Source organism: Pelodiscus sinensis, chromosome 3, assembly GCF_049634645.1.
Source record: "Pelodiscus sinensis isolate JC-2024 chromosome 3, ASM4963464v1, whole genome shotgun sequence".
Lineage (NCBI taxonomy): Eukaryota > Metazoa > Chordata > Testudines > Trionychidae > Pelodiscus > Pelodiscus sinensis.
Window position 1 is genome coordinate 96,871,774 of NC_134713.1, and position 18,449 is coordinate 96,890,222.

An 18,449-nucleotide genomic window follows, 5' to 3' on the forward strand; every position below is an offset into this window, starting at 1 on the left:
CAAGACAGAAAGGAAGGTTGGTTGGCTGTATTCTTCCTCCTGGTCTCTCTGGAGACTGTTAGCTGTGGAGTCACCGCAAACACAAAAGTAAATGAATTGGCAAGTAAAAAGTAACCCACTCATAGGCGGATCCATGAGTTGGCTGGGCACAAACTTACCACCACATAACTCCTCACACAGCTGATTCCAAACCAGTCTCTCAACACATAACAATAAATAAGAGGCAAAAATGCCCCTGCCAGGAGTTCTGAAAACAAATGGTATTTCCACATGAAAGAAAAAAAGTGTGTCTTTCCAGCATCAGTTTTTCTTGCCTTATAAAATAAGCTTGCAATCTACATTTTGTAGTTTCCCCTAGCAACCCTCTAATATCAAAGACTAGCAAGTCCCAAAGCTACAGCTGCTTTCCACTGCACCATTTTCCTTTTTCTCTTGCTCTGTAGACTTTAATGAGGCCTATCAAATTTGCACACGCATTCTATTTACTGTATCAAGATTATGTCAAAAGGAATGATGTTGGCTACCTTTTAAGACCAGATTATTGGCAAATGAGAGTAAAAATCAGTTGCCATTCAGATTGCAGAATGGTGGCATGTGTTGCAGCCTTGCCTAATTAGCCTTGCTGATCAGATGTTTCCTGTTGTGGAAAACAATGCTAACAGATTACTGCCTCTTTGTGTTTGAAAAGAATCAGTATATAGTGGATCCACTTAGATGAGAGCAGCAGAGGTATACTGAAGAGAGGGGATTTCGGCAGGTGTGATATAGCATCAAACTGTTTTTACTGCATAAACACGGAAAGGAAAAACAGTGGTAGGGTATGCAAAACATTGGAACAAAAGTCTATACAACTACAAAGGCAGCTTATGTAACTTTCAGTGTTTTGAATATTCAGCACTAATCCACTCCCCAGCATAAATATTTTTCAATTGAAGGGTACGTCAGGCAGTTGGAGGGCTAATTTGGACGCTGTCGTCGGTAAGGCTTTTTTCCAGGAATGGTCAATTGGTGAGTTTAAAGAGGTAAGAATATGTAATAAGAATTGCAGTAGGCACTCATATGCAGTACAGCAGAGTGCAATTTACAAGTAATTTGTGGGGGGAGAGGGAGAGAAGGGATTGGCTCTCCCACAGAAAAGCCCACAGGAATGTACCCTTACAGGAGGAAAGCTCCATAGGCCAAATCCTGGTCCCACTGAAGTCAGTAGGAGTTTGGTTGTTTATTTCAGCAAAGCCAGAGTTTGGTTCTGTGCATTTTCTCTTGTGGTCCAAAAACCAATAGTTTGCACATGATCTATGCCTGTGCCAGGGGATCTACAACAGGCCAGCCCCATCCAGGCTTACTTATGCCTCACTTCATTGTGGAGCCCAGCTCACTCTACCTCTGCCTCCCAACAAAGCCATGCCAGCTTTTTCCATTGGCAACTGACCAAGATGATTCCTAATGGGGGGATGTATTTGACAGTGGGGGTGGGGGAAAGGGGCGGGTATGGAAAGGCACTGCAGGAAAAACCTGGGTGAGATGAAAGACAAAGGATGGGAATGGGAGATGTCTGGGACTACACACAGTTTTGCTGGTGATTTGCGTGTGTGTTATTAAATAAAAAAAAAGGAACGTTTTTCATTTTGGTGAGAAGCCACTTTCCACTGGTTAAAACAAACAAACAAAAACCTTTCAATGGAAAATTTCCGATGAGATCTAGAAGGGAGGTCAGGTAGTTCAAAGGAAATGTAGAGGTCTTTAAGAAATACAGTCGAGTTGTTGAGTTTGTTGACAGATTCAGATTGTTGTACACTGCGAGACAATGGTATAAACCCACTTTTACAAAGCCATTTATAATGAACTAAGCATCTTCTAAAATCAAGAGGCTAAATTCTGTTCTCAAGTGCTTTATCCAGCCCCATCATTTTGAACTCACTGAAGCTTGAAACCCCAAGAGAAAAAAATGTAAGCAAAGACAGAGAAATGAAATAAATAACACCAGATACCACATGCTGCAATCCTTTAGCACTTTCCATCACGAGCCATCAAAACACTTCACAGCTTTTAATGAATGAAACATTCCAACACCCCCGTGCAATAGGTAAACAGATGGAGAAACTGAATCATGGAGAGGTTAAATGACTTGGCCAAGGTCTTGAATCCAGTCAGCAGCTGAGCCAGGAATAGAACCCAGCTTCCATTCCCCTGCTCAGACCATTCAATGATGCTTCTTCCCGCTTCAAAGAGAATTTAGCCAAATGTTTATAAATTAGTTTAGCTGTTTATTTTTGAAGTGTTATGTCTTGTGTGGGAAGATATATTTCATTAAAATTGTTTTGGTAGTTCCTGCTTGCTGCTCCTGTCATCCAGTTTCAAAGAAAACTGTAAGCTGAAAGGAATCGGGAACAAATGCAAGAAGACAGGGCCATTTAACGTTCTCTTTGACTGCAAATGATTTAAAAACACTTTCTAAGTTTTTTCTTTGCTTTTTGAACTAGTCTACCCAGTCATTCCCGTCATAAACAAGCACAAACTGCTTTCAGTAAACTTATGTTGCTGTCCTCATGGGGAGTGCAAAAGGCAAGAGAGCTCCCTTTAGTCTTACCACTAAGATGGCACGATCATAAATATAACTTATTTCTGGATCTACGTGTGAGTAGCCAGTTCTCTGCTTGTCCATCACTTGTGCTCACACATTGCCTGTTTTGGAATTTGGAGACAAATAGCAATAACCAGGATAGTTATTTGTTTTTATTGGAGGAAGAGAGAAGAGAAAATTATCTCTCTCTGCCTTTCTAGGCTCCTTTAATATAGCTCCATCCTTAATATATATTGGTTTATGTGTCTGATGTAATTTCTCCATGCCCAGTTCTCTGTGGAATATATAAAGCATTTATTTGTTACAAGAAGATTTATCTGGCATAACCTGGGTCTTTAACTCAAATTTTGTTTTTCTTTATTTAAATAATTATGGAGCTGGGGATGAGGGGTTCAGTATGCAGACTGGCCCAGGGAGAGAGGACAGTCCCAGCCCTCTCTAACTACAGCAGCTTGGGGCCAGGTGAAGCACCTCTCCATGGCCGCTGCAGTAGACACAGCCAGGGGAGGGATGCATGTCCCCTGGCTAGAGGACAGACAGACAAACAGACAGACTCTGAAATATATAGTAGATAGCTGTCCCTTTATCCACCCCAGCCCTCTGCTGGCTCAATGGAGTTATAGCTATCCCAGTCCTCATCTCTGGCCCTTTGCTGCCCCCTTTGGTCATTCTATAGTATAACATCCTCCTATTAGACCTCCCCTTTTCCATTTTATAAGAAACAATTGAATTCTAGGCACATCCCGTTGTCCTGGAACAACCAACCCTGACCTTGCTTTAAGGTATAAGAGTAAGGTGCATACCAAGTTTGGTGGTCCTAGCTCTTACTATTTAGAAGTTCTCAAACAAACTGACTCACAGATGGACAGATAGACAGATGAAAATTTCTAGTAAATATAATAGAATTTTACTAGGCAAGTGAAACTTTCTGAATAGCATTGTGTGTAAGAATTATGCTAACTCAGCCATATTTGCCCTATTGAAGTCAGGAAGTCCTATTGGGAACTTGCCTAGTGGCACCAGGATTTGGCCATTTGTTTCTCCCTTCCCCTATTGCCTGTTATCTTTTCTCTTATTGATTTCAGCCTCCTTCTCTTCCTCCTTGCTCTTCCTCATGGTGTGTCTCTTGCCCATTTCTCTCTCCCCCCCCCCTACACTTGAGTGGAAAATGACTGTCCACTATCTCCTGCCAGTGACATTCATTTACATAACTCTAACTATGAATGAGTGCCACTAGTGAATTATCATCAGTCTGTTTTTAATCCCTCAGAGCAATACCCACTTAGATGAGTGCCAGACTTCTAAAACATATTAGATCAACAAAAACTCCAGTTAAAACCTCTCCAATGCATTATCAGGGATCTACAACCCATCCTGGACAATGATTCTGTCCTCTCACAGACCTTGGGAGGCAGATCAGTCCTCACCCACAGACAACCTGACAACCTGAAGCAAATTCTCACCAGCAACTATACACTGCACCATAGTAACTCTAACTCAGGAATCAATCCCTGCAACAAACCTCGGTGCCAACTCTGCCCACATATCTACACCAGCGACACCATCACAGGACCTAACCAGATAAGCCACACCATCACGGGCTCATTCACCTGCACGTCTACCAATGTAATATATGCCATCATGTGCCAGCAATGCCTCTTTGCCGTATACATCAGCCAAACCAGACAGTCCCTACGTAAAAGAATAAACTGACACAAATCAGATATCAGGAATGGTAACATAAAAAACCTGTAGGAGAACACTTTAATCTCCCAGGACACACAGTAGCAGATTTAAAAGTAGCCATCCTGCAACAACAACAACTTCAAAAACAAACTTCAAAGAGAAATTGCAGAGCTACAATTCATTTGCAAATTTGACACTATCAGTTTAGGATTAAACAAAGGCTGTGAATGGCTAGCCAACTACAAAAAGTAGTTTCTCCTCTCTTGGTGTTCACACCTCCACATCAGCTTCTAGAAGTGGGCCTCATTCTCCCTGAATTGACCTCATTATCTCTAGCCTTATTCTTGATTGGTACTCTTTTATTTTGCCTGTATATTTATACCTGCCTCTGGGGCTGTGTCCAGACTCAGGGGGTTTTTCGAAAAAAGTAGCCTTCTTTCGAAAAAACCTCACCTGCGTCTAGACTGCAGCCGCGTTCTTTCGAAATTAAATCGAAAGAATGCGGCTTTTCTTTCGATGGCGGTAAACCTCATTTCACAAGGAAGAACGCCTTCTTTCGAAAGTTCCTCTTTCGAAAGAAGGCGTTCTTCAATGTAAATAGGGCTTCTTCGAAAGAGAGCATCCAGACTCACTGGATGCTTTCTTTCGAAAAAGCAAGCCGCTTTTTCGAAAGTTCAACGTGCAGTCTAGATGCTCTCTTTCGAAAGAGCCTCTTTCGAAAGAGGCTTGCAGTCTAGACATAGCCTGGAATTTCCACTACATGCATCTGACAAAGTGGGTCTTTTCCCACAAAAGCTTATGCTCCAATAAATCTGTTAGTCCATAATGTGCCACAGGACTCCTTGTTATTTAAACAAAACCTTGAGCACTTCCTCTGTCCAACAGCAGTGCTTTCTGTGAGTCTCTGTAAATGAATCACTTTTTAAAAATTTTACAATGGTTTTGAATGAAGTTACAATTGACGTGATGGAAAAGACTCTGCTGAAGCACTCATGCTCAAGAAATGAGATGTGCTTCTGAGTATGGGAGTGATATGTAAAGTATTAGCTAGGTTGATGCATGGGGATTTGCTTTTTACATTAGTGTCATTCTCCAGTTTGAATTCTGCCTAATGCATTAAATATGTGCAGCAGGTTTAATCAAGTACTGATCACACATGTTTATTTCATTTTATATCTTCTAATGACACGCAGTCTATGGAGATGATTGCTTATCCTTTTTAGAAAGACACAAGAGAAATGTAATAGGTGTTTATTATTTATTTGAACTGTGAGAGCACCTAGTAGTCCAAGTCATGAACCAGGATCCTATTGTGCTAAATGCTGTATACACTTGGGATGAAAATAAAGTATTTGTGAGTGTATAAACCCACGCTGGTTAGTCACAGGGAAGCAGAAGCTTCAGCTCAGTGAGACTACTGGGTGACACATGGAAGGGTGTTAGGCATTAATGGTGATCAAACCCAGCTGGAAAGGAGCTGGGTCTTCATAGAAGAAAGAGGACAGGGCATTGGGAAAAGGCCAGGGAGGTGAGAGAGAATTGGGAGTTTCCCCTCTTGAGTTAAAAGCTGTGAGAACCCCAGATGGCTTTAGTTTAATCTACAAGCCAGGACTAGAGGGGTCTCAGTCATGAGGAAGCCTGGGAGGCTAAGCTCTGAAGTAAGAGCAAGAAAGAACTTTACAGCCATGAGGCTGAGCCCCCAGCAAGAAGCCCTGAAGAAGGAGGGTGTGGGACCTGAGAAGGGAGCCTGGGAAGTTGAGGGTATCCGGGAAGAACACTGGAGGCCAGAACTCCCTGGATATGAGCAGTTAAAAGGCCAAGACTATAAGAGACTGTGATTTTTCACTGTTGTGGATTTAATATGGAGCTGAGATTTAGGGAGGACAAAGATAGTAAATAGATCAGAGGTTTCTCATTCTGGTGAGTCTGAGACAAGATTTTGTAAACTACTGAGAGCCAAATAGGACAAGAAGTAGTTGAAATTTCTTTGAGTGGTCTACATTGAAGACCCTGGGTGAGGATCTGTGGGTCTTAGTAACCTCCAACAAGAGAGGCTAAAGAGACTGGCACTTTGGGTATTCTGTGAATTTGTGGGTGGCATAGCAGACCCTGAAAGGAGCATGAAGCTAAAACATGACTTGGCTGAGTCACTAGAAAAGAGAACACCACAGTAAGGCTATGTCTACACTTGCACAATCTTGCTCCAAAGCTATGCAAATGAGGCTAAGTGTGGAATATCGCCGAGTCTCATTTGCATATTTAATGAGCTGCCATTTTTGCGGAAGAGTCTCTTGCGCAAGAAGGAGCTGTCTACACAGCCCTTTGTGCACGAAAAAACCCTCTTGAGCAATGCCGCTACGCTGATTATTTTCAGAAATAACGGCATTGTGCAAGAGGGTTTTTCTTGCGCAAGAAGGGGCCGTGTAGACAGCTCCTTTTTGCGCAAGAGCCTCTTCTGCAAAAATGGCAGCTTATTATATATGCAAATGAGGCTCAGCAATATTCCACATTTAGCCTCATTTGCATAGCTCTGGCGCAAGATCGCACCATTGTAGACGTAGCCCAACTGTCAGCAGGAAGCATTAGACAGTGAGAGAACTACTATGCCACCTCTAGCAGGTAACTACTCCACTCTTTCGCAAGCTTATAAGCAAAATGTGTCAATAGTGCAACAGCTGTTGTTGTTTCCTAAGCCTCTGGTACATATTTTGAGGGCTAAAACTTTCCAAGCAGTTTGTAGGAAGAGGTAAATAAAGAAGAGTGGGTTGATGCTTATTTCAATGGTAACAATCACAAGTGGTATGAGTGTCTTCCTATTAAATGCCTAGCATAAATCACAATTCCCAGAGGTATAGGAGGCATTGTGGTGACTCGGGGGAGCAACTGAGAGAGAGAGAAATATTACATCTTGAGTGAGGTATTTAGTCTGTGAAAGAACCAGAAGTTTTGAAGGTGAAACTGACATTTTGAATGCTGTTTTGGCAAAGAGTCTTTTCTAGGATAGGTCACACACTTTTCTCCATTGAGACAGTAAACCAGGACAGCTATATAGGTAGGAGAGGTAAATAGTTAGCATAATATGTAGTTTGGGGGAATACCTGAGACTGTAATGTTTTTGGAGAGTGAAGGTAGAATAACGGTAATAATTACCAGGGCCCCAGTTTCCTGCTTATCCAAAATGATATTAATTCACAGTGATTGTGCAACAAGGCTGATTTCCTTCCAAATGTGTAATTGGAAGGAGGGTTTGGATTTTATTCTGGACCATTGTTTGGTTCACAAAGCCCAGCATTTGTGGGCTTTTAATGTCAGTTGAGAAATCAACCAGAATCAATATATTGTCAGCAAGGAATCTTAATGTTTTGAACTAGAAAGCCCCACAATGGGATTTGGCCTTGTAACTAGACCCATGGGCAGCAGGTTAGTATAATTTTTGGTGGTGCCCCATTAGCCACACCCCCTGGTCCCTGTTAGCCAAGCCCCCTGACAATCCCCACTCCCACCCCTTTAACCATGCCTCTGGAGGTAACAAGCTCGGGGTAAGGTGGACACATGACCAGAAGTAAAAGGTGTCATGTCACCCCTCTCAGAGGGCTTTTCCCGCCATCCTCCTACCAACAGGGATTAGTTTGGCCCCCACCAAACCCCCCTGCATGCAGCTATCCTGCAGTTGCATTAACCCAATGTGTGTGACATTAACTCGGGGGCAGAGAGCTGGGGGAAGTGTTCCCTCTAAGGCTATGTCTACACTCATGGCTTCTTGCGCAAGTATGGCCGTTCTTTTGCAAGAACCCACAGAGCATCCACACTGCCCGCCTGCTCTTGCGCAAGGAAATTTACAGTACGGCGTGGTGAGAGAGGGCGTCTTGCGCAAGAGCTACGTTCTCTTCTAAGAGTTGTAAGCTCTCTTGCTTGAGGGCAGTGTGGATGCTCGGCAGGGATTTCTTGCACAAGAAACCCCTATGGCTAAAATGGCCATCAGAGCTTTCTTGGGCAAAAGCACAGCTCACACATGGCAGTGTGGACGTGTTCTTGCGCAAGACTTCTTGCACAAGAACCCTTGTGCAAGAAACCGCCAGCGTAGACATAGCCTAAGAGTTTCCTGAGCAGAATGAATTTTGTGTTGTGCACCGGTACTGAATTCATGTGGCTTGTTTGGATGTGCCACTGTGGCACCCAAGCTATTAATAAATATTTTTAAACCTTTACCTTTTCTCTCTGCTGCCATGTCTCCTTCCCTTGTTCCATCAGCTCCCCTGGTGCCTGCTGCCCCCACTCCCAACCCCTCACCCTTCTCTGCTGTCCTAACTCCTACCCTTCTCACTTGCCTTCTTGTGCAAGAGTATGCTGTGGGATAGGCCCTCAGCCCTCCTGAGACCTGCCCCCTTCCATCAACCCTTCTCTCCCTGCTGTGCCCACTCTTCCAATAGCCCTACTCTGATCATGTGAGCTACCCCTCCTCATCCCCTCTCCTAACACCTCCCTCTACATACCTACCCTGCCTCTCTCCTCTGGGGCTGGTCCCTCCCCTGCAGGTGTCTACCCTTCTGCTTCACCCCCAGAATCCCCTGGCACCTGCACCCTCCTGGTGTCTCCCTCTTCCCTCACTGCCCCTGCCCCCTTTGTCCTCTTTTTTCCTGATGCCCACTCCCTCACCACTCTCTGCCCCCACTCCTCTCATGCCCCTGTGCCCTTACATATGACTTGCTCCATCGCCGCCTTCCTCATGCCCACCCCTTCTTTCAAACCATCTCCCAGCACCTGTCCCTCCCCCCTCTAGCCTCCAATGAACCTTACCCTCTCCTCTCCCAGCATCACCTTGACCCCACTCCCACTGACACCTCCCCTCCTGCCCTTTTCCTCATTGTCTCCACTTGGCCCTCTGGCATTCGTCTCTTCTGTACCCCTGTCCCTTGGTGCCTTCCCCTTTCTTCTCCTGACCTGTCCCCCTCCCCTCAGCACAAGCCCCTTCCTCTTCCACCTCTTCCCCCTATTTTCCCCCTCCCCAAGTACCTTCTGCCTTCCAGTTTGTGGGACAGTGGGGCTGGAGTCTGCAATCAGGCCCTGCCACCTCGTTGTCCATCGAGGGGACACAGGCCACTCTGGTGTCCGCTGCCTGTTCCTTCTGGGGATGCAGAGTCTGAGCGTCCACCCCGCGGGGTTGCCTGCCAGGTCCCAGCTGCTGCAAAAGGGTGGGCGCTTCCCTGAGCTGAGCTCACCTCACGGGCCCAGGCCTGGGTGGACTCCCTCCCCCTTGTCCGCCATGCCACCAGCATTTAAAATACCCAGCGCGTGGCGTGAGCATGCGCTGCAAGGGAGCGGGGGCAGGGCAGGGTTGGCTCCAAATCCCATCACCCCTGTCTGGCGCACAGTGTGCGCATGCGCCGCAGGGGCACGGGGACGGGGCCAGCCTGCCATGATAGGGGCTGCGGGGCTGCAGGCACCCCGTTACAAGTCCTCATGTCCTCCGGGGACGCTCTGGGGCCGGGGAGGAAGAGCAATATTTAGAGCCGGGGGAGAGACCCAGCTCCAAATATTGGTGGAGCAGGGCCCCTGGCTCTAAATATTGCTGGAGCCTGGGCACCACAAGCCCATATAACTTGCCACCCATGACTAGACCAGACACATTCCATATTCTACTTGGAGGAAGGATGGTCATGTTAAGCATTGGACTGGAACTCGGGAGACTGGGCGTAGTTTCCAACTCTGTTATACATTTCTTGTGGGCTGTTGGGTAAGGCTTTTGTCTGTTGCATCTACTTAGATTATAATTTTTCCAGGGCCAAGTTTGTTTCCTACAGTACCTAGCACAATAAGGTGCTTATATTGGTTGTGGAACTATAGTATAAATGACAATGGATGGAGAAGGTAACTGTGCTTCTGAGAAGTGCTGTTCTTTAGATGAAACAAGAAACTGAGTTTTCTTGTTGGTCTTTATTGTACATTTGGATGGAGAATGAAGATTTGAAAATATTTGTGGTGGGTGGAGACCCTTGGATATAGACCTTGTATAGAGGATATAGACCTTTTGTCAGGGATGGTACTTGGTCCTGCTGTGAAGGCAGAGGACTGGACTCAATGACCTTTCAAGTTCCCTTTCAGTTCTAGGAGATAGGCAATCTCCATTATTTAATCCATCGGTGCTGGATCTATGTGTGTGTGTATGGGGGGTGGGAGTGGTGCAGCCCCTCTTGGCTTGAAGTGAATTCCATTATAATACTGGGTTTACACTTTAGCTCAATGGCCCTGAGCAGTCCCACTATACAGATTGTTCCAGCCCTAGTACTTCTACAGTTTCCTGACCTTCAGAACAGTATCTGTTTTAGCAATACAGCCTTGTCACTAAAAGTTGTGTAGTGTAGACATACCTGTGGGTCTATTATAGGGCTTGCACTCAAGGGCTAAAAATAGCAGCGTAGATACTGGGTTTGGGCTCTGAGACTCTCACCATTCATCAGGTTTCAGAGCCTGGGCTCTAGTCTGAACCCAAAGGTGTAAATTGCTATTTTTAGCCTCACAGCATGAACCCTGAAAGCCTGAGTCAGTTCAAACCTGGCTCTGAAACTCTCTTTTCTGGGAGGATTTTCTAAGTAGAAATGGTGGCTTGTGCTGTGTTCTCTACACAAAAAATTTGAGCGAATCAGGCAAGAATTCTTTCTAGATTCTGGGTGGGTTATAATTACAGTGACCATATTTTCCAAACCAAAAACGGGGACACATGATATTATAATAAGACTTCTGAAAGATTCTGTTTCTGCTGCTAAAGCTTTTTGGTAGAGGTAGACATGAGAAGCATTGAGCAGTCTGAATGAGTTCAAAGTAATTATTCAGATAAAAATTCAATAGCTTCAATTGTGTTTCAAAGGTCGTCAGTGAGTTTTTAAGTTTGAACCAAAAATGTTTTCAGAAGGGGCTTTCTAGTGAACCTTACAGCATTATCTACCTTTAGTTATCATTAGTCCTACTTCTATTTTGAGTCCTAGAAGCCAAGCCGCAGAAATGACAAAAATAAGCTAACCAAATGTTTTTGAACTTTTGGTTTGCATTTTGGGTAAAGCTTCAGCATTAGGGGCGGTTTCCTATTTTAGCTTTAACCTGACGAACGTATGCCTTACTGTCGTCTTTAATGCCAGTGATTCTCCCAGCTCTGTTTTATGCAGAACATCAGAGTTATCACCCTATTTTACATCCCACAGAACATTTATCTGGTACTTACAAGTGAATTTAACCAAGCCAGGAGTAAACAGAGGGTATGGGATAAAGGCACATTCCTATGCAGAGTACTTATAATATTAAGGCTTTAAACATTACAGTTTTTTAAAGGAAATTTAGTAAAACAAAACTGATTTAAATTTTGACTAGCCATGTTATCAAATGTTGTTTTAAAAAGCTACTCCACCCTCCTTTGAAAAGAAGTGGGTTGTGCCCACCAAAGGTCATGACACCATGTATGTGTTTTGTTCGTCTCTAAAGGGTTTGTCTACACTTGCACCTTCTTTCGAGAGAGGGATGCAAATGAGGCCAAGATTTAAATATCCTGTGCTTTATTTGCATATTCGCGTTATGGCACTATTTCGAAATAACACGCTGTTAAGACACAGTTATTTCAAGAGAAAACCCTTCTCTCGAAATAACCCTTATTCCTCATACAATGAAGTTTACCAGTTATTTTGAGAGAAGGGTTTTCTCTTGAAATATCCGCGTCTTAACAGCCTCTGTAATTTCGAAATAGTTTTATAACGCAAATATGCAAATGAAGCACGGGATATTTAAATCCTGGTTTCATTTGCAATTTTGAATGTCTTCATTTGCATCCCTGTCTCAAAAGAGGGTGCAAATGAAGACATACCCTAAGGTGCTGCAAAACATGGAAATTCTGAACTTGCTGCTGTTTGACCATTGGCTGGTTCTCTTTCTATCCATGAGAGAGTACTGTAATGTTCACTGCCATTTTCACAAGGGATGGTTTTTCTAATCTGTTGATCCTCATTGTGTAGCTGAGTTAATATTTGAGCATTGTTGCACTCATCCCCTTCTATCTGTCACCACAAGCCGTGTGATTGCTTTTGCCCTTAATCTGAGTCAAATTTAGCCCGATTAAGTATTTCAGTGGTGGAACCGTTAGCCTTTAGGATTATTATAGGTCAAACATCAAAATCATTTAAATTTGTAAAAAGAGGTTGATACAGTGAATTTATGCTTGGTGTCCCTCCTCATTGGCTTTCCATTTTTGCCATTATTTCAAGTTTGTTTCACTCTACAAAGCGATATTACTGTTGAAAAACATATTGGTTTCTTAGATAATCAGCAACTGCCTTTTAGTTCTAGCTATTGGGCTTTTATAAGTAACCTGAACCCACTCCCTTCCCTTCCCTTCTCTCCTGTTTTAGTTCTGGACATCCAACACTCTACTCTGGTCATCTGAAGAAGTGGGCTGTGCCCACGAAAAGTCATGATAACATCTACATGTTTTGTTATTCTTTAAAATGCTACCAGACTATTTGTTGTTTTTTAAGTTTATCTGTTCTTAGTTTTTAGTTAATCATTGCACGACTGCAAATAGGGAAGCCGACAGCCTCCAAGACTCCTAGGACTAGCTGTAGGGGGTCTGGCCCCATTCTCCCAGAAGGGGAAGGACCTTGGGGAGAAGATGCGGGGCTGGGCCAGCCATCTTCAGTACCGCCCGGTCCGTGCTGCTTCCCTTCCCACAGTGTCCAGAGCATGGTGTCCAGCCCTCAGAGCCACCCAGAACACGCTGCACAGTGCTCCAGCGGTGATTTAAAGGGCCCAGGGCTCTGTCTGCTATCATAGTGGCAGTGGCCGGGAGCTTCAAGCTCCTTTGAATTGCCAGGCCCCAGAAGAAACTGCCCTTTTCCTACACCTTTTCCCCCATCAGTGGGCCTGGCTACAGATACGGTTCGCTCTGCCTCCATTGGATACAAAACTCTGTTTGACAACAATATGAGCTTGGAATTTTTAAATATTTTAGTTAGATGCCTTTAGTAGGTATTAGGCAGGGAAGGACCCATTCTCCTCTACTGTATGCTCTTCCCTATACACGCTGCCTTCAGCAGTCCTCCGTGACAATGGGCCTGTGCTTAGGGAGCATAAGACTGCTCCAGCCATGTTATTCCAAGGGTGGATTCAACCAAAAGAGAACAGGTAAGGCAGAAGACATGGAAAGATGCAGCATAAGGAATTGAGGAGGGGGGAGCTCAAAGTGCTGCTTTAATGATTGTTCTTTTTTTGGATAAGAAATGCATTTAGTGTTGTTCAATTAAGATAATAGGGATTGTTTTAATTATATGTTTTTGTTGGTTAGGATTGTTAATGTGTCAGTTTGGGAGTGTATTTGTGTCCTTAGGTCAAATGCAAACCTTATTGATATCCAAGGGAACATGATATATTCATAACAAATGCACAACACAGACCTTAGACTGTGAAGCTAGGCTCTGAACTCAATTAATAGTATCTGTTATAACGTATTAGATAATATCGTACATCAGATACTTTATTGCTTTCCACAAGTTCTGCCAGAATTATCCATTGACTGTAATAACATTTCTATATTAAACATTCCAAAGGCCCAAGTCCTAAGATCATCAATGTTTTTATAGGAAAAATCAGATTTTCATACTGCCTTTTAAACTTGTGCATGCAATCCTTGCATATTTCTGCATGAATAATGTTAGGCCTGAGACAAGCTAATCTGTACAGGGAAATGTTCGTTTACACACGAGAATGAACTCAGTACGTGTGATTTTGTATGAGTATGTATGGATTTAGTGCTAGTTTCAAAACGTAAGAATTTTAAAACTCTGTACATGAGTTACATGATCACATGTAATAGGATGAAATTTAATAGTGAGAAGTGTAAGGTTATGCATTTAGGGATTAATAACAAGAATTTTAGTTATAAGCTGGGGACACATCAGTTGGAAGTAACGGAGGAGGAGAAGGACCTCGGAGTCCTGGTTGATTATAGAATGACTATGAGCTGCCATTGTGACATGGCCGTGAAAAAGGCTAATACAGTCTTGGGATGTATTAGGCAAGGTATTTCCAGTAGGTATAAGGAGGTGTTAGTGCCATTATACAAGGCATTGGTGAGACCCCATTTGGAATACTGTGTGCAGTTCTGGTCTCCCATGTTTAAGAAGGATGAATTCAAACTGGAACAGGTACAAAGAAAGGGAAGCCTTCTCTGCAGCTGCCGGCTGTGCGGCCTCTCTCTCTCTGTTCCTCCAGAGTCCTCCAAAGTGTGCTTGAGCTTCTTGCTGCCTTCTTGTGCCTGGGTGCAGCCCATGGGGAGGGGGCCATTTCTACTATTTTTAGAAACAGAAATTTTTATATTTTTGCAGATATACAGTATTTCAGCTACAGTATGGGTTAAATAGGCTTTTGTGGGCTAGCCTGAGAACCTAACTACCATTTTTGATATTGTTTCTATGCGAAAATGCATTCCGAGTGCCAAACAACCCACTTACAAACAAACTTTTAGAACACAACCTGTTTGTGAGTTGGGGATTTCCAGTAACTGTGAATCTAGGCGTCAGTGGGGAAATTTTCCATAGATGAAGGCACATTAGATAATTCTGTAATCCTTCTCAATCATTGAAATATATTAAAGCTCTGAAATGTTGTGTCTTTTCTGGACCAGGGCCGGTCGAAGGGGTGGGCTAGCTGGGCAGCTGCCCAGGGCGCAAAGCTACAGGGGGTGCCCGACTCACGGCCCTGCACGTCCAGGTGCAGCCCACCCTGGGCTGAGCGCCATCGGCAGTGGCTGGGCCAACCGGGCAGCGCATGCGCCGTGCATCCGCCCACGCATCCCGGGGGCAGGCCCGCACATGTGCCATGCGTCTGGAGGCGGGGCCAGGTACCCCGGGGGCGGCACCGCGTGCCTGGGGCCCAGGGCACCAAAATGGCTCAGGCCTGCCCTGTTCTGGACATTACTATTGGCTAATATGTTTTTGTAGAAGCATTAACCTGAATTGACTTACTTTTTTTTATATTTACAATCCATACAAATCCTTTTGAATGGCATATTCCATTGGACACAAAGCAGTGTATATTGTAGCTGAAGTGCCATGCTCTCTGAAAAAAGGAGTCTTTAAAAATGCATTGTGGAGTTCTATAGTTGTGACTCATTAATGACTAAATCAAATTTGTTGAGTTCAATGTTATTGTCTTCAAGGGGGGTTAGAGATGGATAACTCAGTCAGATTTGCCCTGCATTTGGCACTTAGCTAGCAACTATATTGAAGATTCGTGAGCCCAAGCAGAATCCAGCTGAGCCACTCGATATATTGGCTTGGCAATACTAGCAACGTAAAAGAATGAATGTTTTAACCCCAGGGGGGCTTAAGGTGAAACACTTATCCAGAGCAATTACGGGTTTTGATCTCAGTCACCTAACTGGAGCTAGCCTGGAAAAGAATTCAAAATATTACGCAATCAAGAGGAAAGAGTAACATGTCCTATGAAACTCCTGATTAAAAACAAACCCAGCACACTGTGCTCAACTTCACACTTGATAGATTGGGTCAGCTCCTGTGATATTTCTCTCTTCTAATGTAACAATATTTGTTGGAAAGTAGATGCATACAGGAATATTGTTTCAATCATTCATTCAAACTAAAGGAATTTGTTAGCCTTAAATATTGAATTGCAGTGAACAATGTAAGCAAATGTGCCTTGTGGTTCTAATGCCACATGGACTTCAGTGGTCTCCTGACTTAAACCAGCATGAGAACATAACAATCTATAGTCTAGAGGAGCTAGATGGTTCACAGGACTATTACTGGACTACAGTTTTCTACCTCTATATTACTGCATTGAATTCAGTCCACTTCTTGAGTGAGTTAAGAACTATAACCAACTAACATGTTGTTGGATGTCAGGCCCTTCTATTTGAAATGTCTGGATGACCCAAAAAACTCTCAAATCTTCACTAGCATAAGGGACTACCCAACATTTTTTAGCAGAGGGACAAAAACTGTTTAGAGGTTGAACTGTCTTATTTCTGCAAGATGGGGACCACACATCTACCTATGACAATGTATAGTGCTTAGTGCTGTGGGACTCCTGGTTTTGACTGGGGAGCACTGAGTGCTACTGTAATAGTAGTAGCAAGCTTGAAGACCATCAATGGGATGCTGTGAAGAAGCTTGTGCTACTAATACCCCTGTTCTATGGATCATTGGTTGATTTTATTCTCCACTGGGCTCTGAGTCCAGTGGCTTGCACAAGCATTGCACATACTTTAGAACTTAATGTAAAACAACCCCATATCTGCTTGGGAAGGAGAGTGGGGGTAGGTTCAGATGGCTATACCATGCACAGAAAAGTGAGCTTTCCTATTTGAAAAAAATAAACAAAAAGAAAAACATGAAAATGACTGAATTGTTGCAAATAGGCACTGCTTCTAATGCTCTGTTGCCTTTGCTAATTGATCTTAATGCCTATTATCAGCCCTCACCTTCTGCTTGAGCTTCACAACTCTTGTTTTGATGAATCGTCTGGTGAGGGAGGAGTAGGGATTCAGCACTGCCCTCTGCTTTATAGTATTGGCTGTTGGTATGAAATAAATAAGATGCCATGTAATGAGTGTTCTGAAGCAGTGTTGTATGTGGCTTAATATGGCTGTGAATCAATGTGTTGGTGTACAGCAGCCTTCCTATGAGAGAGCTGGGTGGGTCTAATTTACTGGTAGAGCAGACAGTTGCCAAGAGCAGCAATACCTTATGATTCTGATTCTGCTCTCGCTCTCCAGTTGTATGCCGTTCTAATGCCACTGATATCAGTGAAGCCATTCCTGATTTAATCCTGTGTGAGGGCAGAATTGGACCCAGTCCTCCATCTGAGACTCTGACAAGCACCATCTTCCACTATGAAATGCCTTAGGTTCATTCAAGGGCACTCAAGTGTATACATATGTACATTGCTCTTTCCCCAATTTGCTTGGATATTTTGGATCTTTCTGGTATATCTGACTGCAAATAATTTCCAAGCGAGATCCAGAACTGATAAAGTATGGCTCTCGTTACTTTTAAGTGGGGTAGCCTGCCTAAATCACTGCCACATTCTTCCCATAGTAGTCCTTTAAAATTAATAGCACATGCAGAGGAAAAACTAAACCCTTTGACGTCACTCTTGAAATGAGGAAACATAAACAGAAAAGGCTGCACTCCAGCGAGCTGACAGTGCTGAAGCCGATTGGTCTGCTTTTCCTTGCTTGTGGCAGTTGACAGCACCTCCCAGCCGTGCACGGCCTTCTGCTTGCTAACACAGTCAGTCAGACTGCAGCAAGCTCTATCCCAGCACTTGCCTGGGAGAAAAGTGCACTCTCTAGTAAGAGTCGCTGCCTGATCCTTTTGGCTTCTTGGGTTTGTTTGGGTTCCCCCCCCCCTTTTTTAACTGCTGCTGTTATTTAATTATATCCCCAAACCTGGATGCAGTTGCTGGATTCTGCCGTACAAGTCTTCATGAACAAGCTGCACCGCTTAGAGATTTCACGGCATTCAAAGGTCACAGAACTGCCACTATGGTTAAATGTCTTGTTTAATGGTTGAGGTATGTACAACAAATCTACAAGAGGCAGCATGATTTTTAAGGAGAAATTCAAATAGCAAAGTGGGGGAGGGATCTAATACTTGTATTTAGATAAAATGATTTTTTTATTAGTGATTGTTACTACAGCAACCGGCTTTTGAATTTCCTCCCTTTTCCTTCAAGTCAGCAGAAGGTTTTAACTTGTGTTCATTTAACCCTTTGAGGGTAAAAGAAAATTAAAGTGCGGTTCTGTCCTTGTATTTTATGAGGAAAGTGAAATTGCTTTTCTTATGCTGACCTCAGTCCTACATTTCAATGGCATGAGCAAAGACCTTGCAGTTGGTTCACTTAGGTGGATGAGGGGAAAGAAAAGGAGGGCTCAGTCCTGTCCCTTGAGGGTGTTTTCGAATTGGCTTGAGACTAGAAGCAGGGGGGAAGATTGAGAACAAATACATTGAGCAGTGAAGTATATATTCTTTGGGAGTACATGTTCTATACCATTTTATTACTACATGCTTAGGATGCTTTACTTGCTTTGGACTTAAAAGTCTCGGATAGAAACTAAGCTCCTGCTTTAACTTATATGCAAAAATGGGGGCAGGAGAAATTGCTTGTGTTCTGTCATCATCAG

General features: G+C 43.7%; 1 protein-coding gene across 6 annotated transcripts in view; it reads left to right on the forward strand.

Moving 5' to 3' along the window:
• Positions 1 to 17,443: 17,443 nt before the first annotated feature.
• Positions 17,444 to 18,449, forward strand: part of PDE7B (phosphodiesterase 7B) — a 264,944-nt gene continuing 263,938 nt past the window's right edge. For 2 of the 6 annotated variants that reach the window (XM_075924234.1, XM_075924235.1), the window contains exon 1: positions 17,444 to 17,839. Coding sequence is in view for 1 of the 6 variants with exons in the window: in XM_075924239.1 (XP_075780354.1) it covers positions 17,819 to 17,839 (21 nt within the window). In the remaining 5 variants the exon portion in view is untranslated. The remainder of the gene's footprint in view (positions 17,840 to 18,449) is intronic. The other 4 variants (XM_075924236.1, XM_014573966.3, XM_075924239.1 and 1 more) reach the window with 2 other exon arrangements.